General features: G+C 51.7%; 1 protein-coding gene across 1 annotated transcript in view; it reads right to left on the bottom strand.

Annotated features, from left to right (window-relative positions):
* TAMALIN (trafficking regulator and scaffold protein tamalin) overlaps window positions 1-310 on the bottom strand; it is a 20,615-nt gene extending 20,305 nt beyond the window's left edge. The window contains exon 1 of the mRNA XM_034792624.1: window positions 133-310. Coding sequence (XP_034648515.1) covers window positions 133-309 — 177 coding nt within the window. The 5' untranslated portion in view covers window position 310. The remainder of the gene's footprint in view (window positions 1-132) is intronic.
* Window positions 311-10,913: the final 10,603 nt, after the last annotated feature.

The raw sequence follows: 10,913 nt of genomic DNA, 5'->3' as shown, positions 1-10,913 counted from the left end.
CGGGGGGGGGGGGGCCCTCGGGACAGGGAGGGTCCAGACCCTGGGGGGGTTCGGTCCCGGTCCGGTCGGGGGAGGGAGGCTCGGTCCCGGTCCGGTCGGGGGAGGGGGGCTCGGTCCCGGTCCGGTCCGTACCTTGCGCGCCCGGGGCAAGGTGCCCCCGGAGGCCGCCAGCGCCCGGTGCATCTCGGCCGCCCGGCAGCCGCCCAGCGCCGGGAAGGGGCCGCCCCCGGCGGGCCCCGGGTCCAGGGCAGCTGCCCCCGCCGCATCCTCCTCCTTGGGCTGGAGCCGCCGCAGCCGCCGCAGGGTCATGGCCGGGCGTGGGGTGCGGGCCGCCGGCGCACGAGGCTATATCGGCCCGGGGGAGGCGGAGCCGCCGGCGGACACGCCCACGGGGAGGGAGGACACGCCTCTTTCCACACAGGCCCCGCCCCGGCATGGAGAGGCCACGCCCCCTCGCTCAAACCCACCATCCCGATGCAGGGAGAGGCCACGCCTGCTTCCACGGACGCCCCGCCTCTAAAGATGGGAGGCCACGCCCCCGTCCAGGGAAACTCCCCCCCCATGGCCCATAAACCCCACCCCTTTCAGAAAACCCCTCCCCATAGCATATAAGCTCCACCTCCTTCAGGAAACTCCTCCCTTAGACACATAAACCCCACCCCCGTAATGTTTGCAAGGGCAAAGGATAGATGCTGGAGAGCGGTCATGTTTGTTCCCTGAGCCTGGGGCATCCACCTCAGACAGGGGACAACAGGCAGCACCCACTGGAGGCTTTTCTCGTATTTCGGGGAAGAATTCAACTCCGGTGGCCAGCGTGTGATCCCACAGTGGCCCTCTCGACACCCGGCACGTGGCAGCTCAGGCGCTCTTGGACAAGAGTGCTACCGGTCTTTAGCCATGCACAGACGAATCTCAGCGCCGCCAGGGAGCCAGAAATTATGTCCCTACAGAGTGGAAGCCTGAGTGGTAAAGAGTCTAACACGCTAACTTCAGGAGCCCATCGCAGCTCCTGCCTCCTTGTCCGCTTCATTGTAGATCCTCGGCAGCCCATTCGACCAGAACTGGGGCAGCCAAGCACTGACTTTGCCTGGGTTCCTCCCCACACCGTGACAGCATCACAGACAACAACCCAGCCCGAGAACTGGAGGGCAGGCTGCAGCGCCTAGCCTGCAGGATCCCAAGGCCAGCCTCTGGTTACGGGACCTGGATGTCACACTCTGACGCCTGCATACAAGAAAGAGAGAGAGGTTATTATTAAATGTATGATTATTATTAAAAGGGGGCCCAAGACCAGCGAATTGGGGTGTCCAACTTGATACACCTTGAAGGGAGCTGATTTTCAGAGGGGTCCGTTTCAGGTGACTCGAGTCAGGCACCCAAAACTGAGGCATTCTGAAGCACTAGACACCCGGGAAAATCTTGACTGGTGTATTTCTAGGCATACCCCATAATATGGAGTTATATCGAAAGAGGCCCTGTCGGGTTAAAACAGTCATACGTTCACAGGTGCAGCTGTTAGTGATAACACCTCTGATTAGCAATGCTAAATCATTTGAAACTCCTGTATTTACTGTATTTTTCACCAATCATGCGCCCCCCCCTTTGAATTTCTTTCAGCTTGGAAAATGGATTACGGCTTGTCAGTGTCATGATTTGGTCGTCGTGCATTCACCAAGGGCCAGACCCTGCTCTGTACGCTCATTGCAAGATCAGGGTTTCACATCCTTCCTGCACGGTTTGGTAGCAAACGCTACAAGGGGATGTTTAAATCCAGGAGGAACTGCTTTCCATTAAACGTCTATCAAACAAAGAGATTAACTCATTTCTATTCATACCAGGGTCCGTAAAGAGAGGTTATGTTTTGGGCCCCTTAGTCAATTAACGTTTTTCCTTTTATTATTTATAAGACATAAAGGTCCCAGCCAAGGGACGGGTTCTCATTCGTTTTACAGCTGGGGGAATGAGGCCCAGAGAGATGAAGCGAATGGGCTGAGGGCGCCCAGGAAGCCAGGGGCAGAGCTGGGAGTGGAGCCAGGCGCCCTGCGTCACAGCGCATGGCCTTACCCACAAGATCCATTTTCCTTTAACACGAAAACCGAGCTCAGCCGGTGACCATTTTACGCAGGTCAGACGTAGGCCTAGCCACCGTGACCCTTGCACAAACAGTGCAGCACTGAGGGGGCTTCTTCATAGGAAGCACCAAAAAGGAGAAGTGAAATACAGAAGTGCAGAGTCATGTTCTCCCCCGGGACACGAACACGCGAAGGTGGGTGTGAGCTACACACGCCCACCGAACTGGACACTTGCTGGCACACACGTATGACCTCGGTAAGGATTATAGCGTGTGAAGGGGACACGCACAACTTACATCGTTCATGTTAAATAAATAATCATCGCATCGCCCCCTTTTGGACAGGTGGGGGAACTGAGGCACAGAGCACTTGGCAGCCTGGTGTTCAGAGATGCGGAGCCTCGGCAGCACCTCTGAAAGTCCAGGGTCTGAATGACTTGCACAGGGCACACGGCAAAGCAATGCCAGCCAAGAAGAGAAGCTGGTGAGCTAACCACAGGAGCTGCCACCTCCCTAGCTTTAGTCGCTGTCCTGGACTCCTGTGATGGAGCCCAACCCAGATTTTTCTAAGGGACACCAGGGCTACGATAGCTGACCACCCCGCTGCTCTTCCTGCTTCCCCAGCACTGGTCTCAGTAGTCGCTCTGTTTCCTCTCCCACCTGGGCACGGGCTGTGCAGTGCGGAGAGTGGGGAGAACCAGCCGCGTTATCAAAGCCAGTCTGGGATCAGACGTGGGAACAGCCTTCGCATTTCTGTGGTGCCTTTCATTCCCGGGGCTCAGCAGACGTTCACGACGAGGCCTCACCACATCCCTGCGGGAGCAGGCAAGGGCTCCCTCCTGCCTGACTTACGCTGTCCTTTTCAGCCAGGCATTGCAAGGATCTTCCCCAACACCGGTATCCCCCCTCGACAGAGAGAAGGGGACTTGCTGAAGGTCGCACTGCAAGTCAGGGCAGCCGAACCAAGATCTGCCTCCCAGCCTTTAGCACTCTGCACTGGGCCACGCTGCCTGGCGTCTCCCCTAGCCCACTTCCTACAGTGCTGTCTGTTGCTCGGAGGTTCCCCAGCCAAGTACTGACCCAGGCCTAGCCTGCCTGGGTGCCTATCCTGTCACTGTGAGTCACTTCCCCTCACCATGCCTCCATTTCCCCATCTGTAGAATTATACCGATGCCATACAGAACCTTCGGAGACCTCACCAATCGACCTTGGGAAAGTGCTTTGAGATCCTTGGCGAAATAGGCGGCAGAAGGGAAAATACGTATTTACTGACGGCCCACTGGTGAGCTCCCTCCAGGACAGAACCGCCTCCATCAGAACACAGGCTCCAAACACACCAGGACCTGAATGTGCAGCTCTGGCTTCCTTTGGCTGGAGTCAACTTATCTGCAGGCGTGTGTCGCCCTCTGTCGTCCATCTGGCTCCATTGCAAAAGCATCGTGTCTGTGTATTTACTCACACCCCCACTGGGTTTGTGAGCCCCCCAAAACGTATCCAAGAAGAGTCTGGTCCGTGATGTGAAGGAGGAACTGGGAAGAAGCTACAGACCCTAAATTACCAAACTTTCTGGTTTCCTCCTTCCCCTCTAGATAAGCCTAAAACACGGAGGTTTTACATGTGTCACATGACTGATTATGGCTTTGTATAGCACCTCGCACCTTGCCGGCCCTACTGAACCCGGGGATAATGGGGAGCAGAGTGGCTAGCGCAGCCACTTGGGGTCTGGACACCTGGATTCTGGTTCTGGATCTCTATGGTGGTTGTTTCTAGTACTGCCCCCGGTGCGCTAGGAGCTGTACAAACAGAACTCATGGTCCCTGCCCCAGCAGCCTTACAGAGGCCTTGATCCTGAAGCTGACCCTAGGGAGAATTCTGAGGACTTCAGTGGGGCTCTGCATGAGTACAAGAGCCCGACCCTATGAGACAGCTATGGGATCGCAAGATGTATGTCTGACATCCTCTGTGCAAATCATGTAAACACTCTGCAGGCGTGGGGATAACACCAGAGTACGACCAGTTCTGGATGCCTCACTTTAGGAAAGATGTGGACAAATTGTAGAGCATCGGAGGAGAGCAATGAAAAAGATAAAAGGTTTGGAAAACCCGACCTCTGAGGAAAGCTTGGAAAAAAGACACTAAAGGGGATATGATCGAAGTCTATAAAATCACAAATGGTGTGGAGAAAGTGAATAAGGAAGTGTTATTTACCCCTTCACATAACACATGAACCAGGGGCTACCCAATAAGATTAATAGGCAGCTAGTTTAAGACAAACATAAGGAAGTTCAGCTTCATACAACACACAGTCAACCTGTGGAACTCATTGCCAGGGGATGTTGTGAAGGATATGTTCATAGAGGCTAGGTCCATCACTAGCTATTGGCCAAGATGGTCAGGGACACAACCCCATGTTCTGGGTGTTCCTAAACCAGAAGGTGGGACTGGACAATAGGAGATGGATCACTCACCAATTGCCCTGTTCTGTTTAGTCCCTCTGAAGTATTTGGCATTGGCCACTGTCAGAAGACAAGACACTGGGCTAGATGGACCATTGATCTGACCCAGTATGACCAGGTTAACAAAACTGGGCCTGTTTAGTCTTCAGAGTAAAAGACTGAGGGGAGACCAGATAACAGTCTTCAAATATGTTCAAGGCTGTTACAAAGACGATGGGACCAATTGTTCTCCACGTCCGTTGGGGGTAGGACGCGAAGTAATGGGCTTAATCTGCAGCAAGGGAGATTTAGGTTCGATATTAGGGAAAACTTTAACTCTAAGAGTAGTTCAGCTCTGGAATAGGCCTCCAAGGGAGGTTGTGGAATCCCCGTCATTGGAGGTTTTTAAGGACAGGCAGGACAAACACCTGTCAGGGCTGGTCTCGGTTTACTTGGTCCTGCCTCAGTGCAGGGGACTGCACTTGGTGACTTCTCAAGGTTCTGACGTTTCCACGACTCTCTGATTCTATGCCTACATAGCTATTGCTGTCCCAGTTTTGACAGTAGCATTGACAGGACCTAAAACCAACTGCTTTTCTGCAACAGGGCCTGGCCTGAAACACCATCAAGAAAATATTTCCACTGCGTGTGGTTTGGATCCAGCAGCTGGCTTTAATTTTTAGCAAGGAATGAACTGATGCACTGTTAGCTGCAGAACATTTCTCAGTGAGAACGAACGCAAAAGCCAAGTGTCTGGGGGCAGATGGCTGGCAGCTGAGGGAGATTTCACAACAGCTTGACTCCAACATTGCAGGAACTTCTTCGGAATGATGCAAGTTATGTAGAGTTCCCTCCTTTTGCTGGGTTTGTTCTTGGAATTGCCCTTTTAGAAAGGGTTGGCAGGGATCTGCTCCTCACCCTCCCAGTACTGAACAGAAACAGCTGTTCCCAGAGGGGGTCAAACCTCTCACAAGCTCATGGGAGCAATATAAAAAAGCATCATCCTTGGAGACGGGGAGAGACCCACCAGGTTAGAGTCAACATGGAGCAGCATTCAAGCCCTAGATCCAGACACATATGGACTTTGGGGCAGTTTGGAGCCAGATCCGAGCACAGGGCATGAACCCCGCCCTCGGGAGAAGTGGTCACCACACATAAATACCAGGTCGGGTTGCCAACACCTAGAGCTTCCAGAGCATCTTCGACCATGGGATTTCAAAGCACTTCACAGGCCTAACGAAGGCCTCGTTTACACAAAGTTGTATCATTGTAACTAGGATGGAACAACCCCCTTAGCGTGGATGCAGCTATGTTAATATACAGGCACCCTACACACTGGGATAGCTTATTCCCCTTCCCATGTGGGAAGAGCCGCACCGGTGCAAAGCACCTTTATACTGGTATAAATGTGCCCATGCGAGGGGGATTGTGCTGCTTTAACTAAACGGGCACTATCTGTGTGCACCAACAATGCCCTATCCTTAGCCAACAGAAGGCAGAGACTAGGAGAAGTGTCTGTCCAAGGGGGTTGCACAGATTAATTACATCAGTGAGTAGACAAAGCCTCATGTGGCCCTTTGGAGAGGAGTTGGTTTTTTAAGACATTTATCTGCTACCCAAAGGCATCTTTGTAGTGTTTCTGGCTGTTATCCCTCAGCCACGCTGCAGCATCCTTTGTACCTCACTAGAGGGGGGCTGCAGTTAAGAGTGACAAAACCAACCAGAGGTGATCTCCGCTGAGGTCGATAATACACCACACAGAAGCTTGTAAGAGGCTTATAAAAAGCTCAGGAGTTGATCTTATTGTTAGAAAATGAGGCTTAACAGGATGCGATATCAGCACAGGACACGGCCAAGATCTCATCTTGATTAAAAAAAATCAAGGTAATAAAAAGATCCTGCATCATTTTGGTTTTAGGAATGGTTAAAATCTTTGTAGATTAAGTTGCTCAAGGCAACCGAGACACTGGGTCTGCTAGTGGAGCACTAAGGAAGGGATCTTTGAGAGGAGGGAGGGCGGTATGGATTAAAAGCAAAGAATCTGGGTCAGGACCCCTTGTTTCTATGTACTTGCTTCCTTAAGTGACTTGCTGTAGGGCCTTGGATAAGTCACTTCAGTCTGAGCCTCAGTTTCAGCCCCTGAACAATGGGAACAGGACATAACCCTACACCTGAGAGGTGTTTATGTGGTAATTCAATGTGCAGATCTACCAACAGGTGGCAGCAGAACCCTTAGCCCAGGGGCAGGCAAACGTTTTGGCCTGAGTGCCGCATCGGGTTTCGTAAATTGTATGGAGGGCCGGTTAGGGGAGGGGGCTGGCCCCCACCTCCTATCTGTCCCATCCACACACCCCCGCTCCCTGTCCCCTGACCGCTCCCAGACCCCCACCAGCCTATCTAACCCCTCCTCTCATTCCTGGGACCCCTCCCCATTCAACCCCTCCTCCTTCCTGACTGCCCCCCAGGACCCCTGCACACATTCAACCCCCTGTTCCCCACTGCCCTGCCCCCTATCCACACCCCCGCCTCCTGACCACCCCCCCGAACTCCCCTGCCCTCTATCCAAGCCCCCCCCCCCCCCGCTCCCTTACTACGCTGCCTGGAGCACCGGTGGCTGGCAGCGCTACAGCCAGGCCACACCGCCACCACGCAGCACAGAGACCGGGTCAGGCTGGGCTCTGCATCTGCGCTGCCCCAGGAGCTCACAGCCCCGCCGCCCAGAGCATTGCGCCGGCAGCAGAGTGAGCGGAGGCTGTGGGGGAGAGGGGACAGCAGGGGCGGGGCCGGTGGTAGCCTCTGGGCCAGGAGCTCGGACAGGACGGTCCCGTGGGCCGGATGTGGCCTGCAGGCCGTAGTTTGCCCACCTCTAAATTGCCTATTGAGGCTAAGGCAATCAACAGCAGAAGCTTGCAGGTTAGATGCCTCAGCCACTGGTGCACTAAATTTGTTAGTCTCTGAGGTGCCACAAGTACGCCTCGTTCTTTTTGGTGCAGAAAAGCTATTGTAAGTTTTCAATACAGAAGCACCCGGAGGTCAGAGCGTTTACACAGAGAAACGGCAACAGCTTCTGAGAATAGGAACAAGTGGGAATTTGCCCTTCTGATTTGGCGTAAGTGTAGTAAAAGTGGATTTGTTTCTCCAGTTAGGAGGAGCATTCATAGAGCCTGGCCCAACACAGGGTTTGCTTTCACTCAGCCAGGATTTTGCCCACATGTTTACAAGACACACACACTCGTTTGTAACCATCCTGATTGTCTTGCACACATCCTCCGGCTGCCAGGAGAGTAGCTTGAGTTCAAGCTAGTGCCCTAGAGAAGGCCTGGGCTGTACTAGCCACATGCTTGTAGATCTGCAGCCCGGCAGGTGTCTGAGCAGAGTAATGGGGGAAGAGACACACCTGAGTACACCTGGCTGTCTAGCTCTGATGCGGCACCACCCAGGGTGAGGTAATGTACACCTCCCCCCTTTGCCCACATCACAGCCTGGGATTGCATTTTGAGAGAGCAGGGGGCAGGGTGTGCTAGAGAAAGGCTATTACGGGTTAAAATCCAAGGCTAGGCCCAGATGGCAGCTTCCCCAGAGCTAAGTCCATTAGTCTGATCTCATGGGGTACTCAAGGCACCATAATGTTAGGAGAGGATTGGCCCCATTATCCTTTCACGACATGCTCTATTCAGAAGGGGTGCTAATTGGGAATTAGCTCAGGCACTTTGAACAGCAAATACAACTGAGGCCTAAAACGTACTCCACTTTGAAACAGTCAGTCTGGAGGGAGGGGGCCCACAAACCTTCCTTGGGGTAGGTTTTTAGTAATAAGCCATCCACAGGTGCAGTTACATCTGTTACCACCTACCAAAAGGACCACTTTTAATAGATGGCCACAGAAACCTAGTGGATGGGGGTGAAGGGCTGGGAACCTAAAACTTCCATTTCCAGCTCAGCCTAGCTTAGGCGAGCCCAGTGGACGGCAAAAAGGTATTTTTTTAAAGTGTGGTAGCCAACGAAGGTCACTAAAGCTGTGTTTAACTCCTGTGAAGCTAACCCGGTAACCAGTGTTAAAATTCTAGTGCAGTTTTAAGCCATTATTCGCTGGCCATGGAGCTCTCCAGCTCGGCCTTCACTGGAAAACACACAGTGAAGCCACTGTTACGCAGTTCCCTTGCTGTAAAACCGTAGGAGCCAAGGCACTGCATTTGTAAGAGTCTAGGTTAGTGGTTCCCAAACATTTTAGTAAGGTGACTCACCCACCGCAGTGTCTTTTGCAACCCACCCAGGGTCCAAATTTGTGGGTGGGGGCCCAAAACTATAGGCCAGCATCCTTCCCCTCCACCACGCCATACCTTCCACCCTGATCCCAGCCTGGTGCCAATGTAGAACTGATGAAATTGTTTTTAATTGTTCACTTTATTAATGTAACTTCATAAGTAAAGTTTTATGAATGAAACAATATTTATTCATAAAACCGGTTACCCCAATAACTGGCTAATTAAGATGCTTGTTAAGAGCCATAGCTGTTCAGTCAGCTGCCTTTGTAAGTTTCTCTATCAATCCAATTCCTGCTTAAATCACTGAGACTTGCACTGTTTCAGGATTGTAACTTCTGTTCACCATTTATTTCACTTGCCTACAGTGTAACTTCTGTTCACTATTTGCCATCCATTATACTGGTCTATATTGTAACTTCTGTTCACTGTTTGCCATATTGTAATTCACACCCCATTTTAAAACGCTTACTCCATTTTGTAAGGGCTTGCTGCAACCTTCATTTTTGCAAACCCTGCTGTAATCTTATTAGTTTAGATGTGTGAATGAGGAATGTATGGATGATGGAATCAACCTCCAGCCCCAGCCTGTCCTGATTAAATGGAGTTCAAACACCAATGGCTGAAGATGCAGACAAGAGCCCTAACAAAGTAAAAAGAATCCACCCTAAAAAAAAAAAAAAAAAAGGTACAATAGAAGGAAGATCAAAGCCCGGTCCTAGGCTGAAAGTCATGTCTGCAATTGATGGGTGATCAATCACCAAACCTGAAAGCAGCGTGACACAGCAAGACTTATAGATGCTGAATTCAAACTAAAGCCTACAAAAAGGATGGGTGAGATGGAAAACTTTGGAGGAGGGTAACATTCTGCTGCCAACATGGAAGGCATCGGTGCATGCCCAACAGAGACCCAGCTCGTCCTTGTGCCTGGCTTTCCTGGCCAGTTACCGCCACAAGCTACGAACCCAAGCTGCAAACTCAAGCAGGACTGGTAACTATGCAGCAGCTGCAGAACATCTGATGGATGGATGGATGGATGGATAGAGAGAGAGAGAGTGTGTGTGTATTAGGTATAATGTGTGTGTATTAGGATTAAGATATTAGTTATTGGTCATAAATCAAATCATAATAAATGTGGCATCTTTATCTTGTCCCCTTTAATAAGATCCTGCTAGTTTTTATTGGTATAACACCGAGGGGAAGCCCCCCCGGATGGGAATGAGGATAGGGGGCTGGATAGCAAGCCTGCCCTGCACTCACCCCACAGCTCCCATCCTGCAGGGCTGGTCCTGACCCCGACCCCCCTCCGCTCCAGGAATTGGGACTCACTGCACAGGATCACAGCCCTACCCCTCCGTGACAGAGGTGGCCAGTCCAAACTGGAGTGGCACTGTCACACAGTGCCTAGTCCCACTGCTACAATGAGTGGGGTGGGTACCTCCCCGCCACAGCAGGCCCGTGACCAGTCTACAACCTGGTTGTGACTCAGTGTTTGGGAAACAGCAAGGTAAAGGCAAGGTGTATTGCCCACAGGGTAAGAGCTGCTATAGACTCTAGCTGGTGGATGACATGTGTGTGTCATTGGCTTCAGGCTAGCAGACCTGGGTTCAATCCCAACTGCTGACAAGTCATGCAGACAGATCATGTGATGCACAGGAAAAAAAATTAGACCAGACTCACCTATTCGAGTTGACAGTAGGAAGAGCCCAAGGTCATTCCAGGTGAGTTCCCAGGGATCAAGGCAGGGCCATTGTCTACAGTACAGGTTCCAGGATCCTGTTTAAGTGTCCCACAGCATTAGGCCTTTCCCATTTGACTGTGGAGGCTGCTTCAGTCTGACACCGCCCCTCACCTCCTAGTCTAGTTTATTTTTCCAAGTACCAGCCCATTATCGCTGGTTACTCCTCCTCCACTCCTTGTTTGTAGACAGCTATACCCATTGGCTAGGGCTAACTCTGTGCAGGTTACCCACAGCAAGCTGGGTTTGAGAGAGAGAGTCCAACAGTTTGTGTGAATAAAACAAACTTTAATAATGTACAGCAGAAATTGGACAGCTTGTTCTTATATTAAACACAAGATTTCCTATATTACAATGTATTTACATTTGCATACTGAAGAGGTAAAGTGTCTAAGTGACTATTTTAC

Source organism: Trachemys scripta, chromosome 16, assembly GCF_013100865.1.
Source record: "Trachemys scripta elegans isolate TJP31775 chromosome 16, CAS_Tse_1.0, whole genome shotgun sequence".
Taxonomy (NCBI): Eukaryota; Metazoa; Chordata; order Testudines; family Emydidae; genus Trachemys; species Trachemys scripta.
The sequence above is the reverse complement of the archived record's forward strand: the minus strand, read 5'-3'. Positions and strand labels throughout refer to the sequence as shown.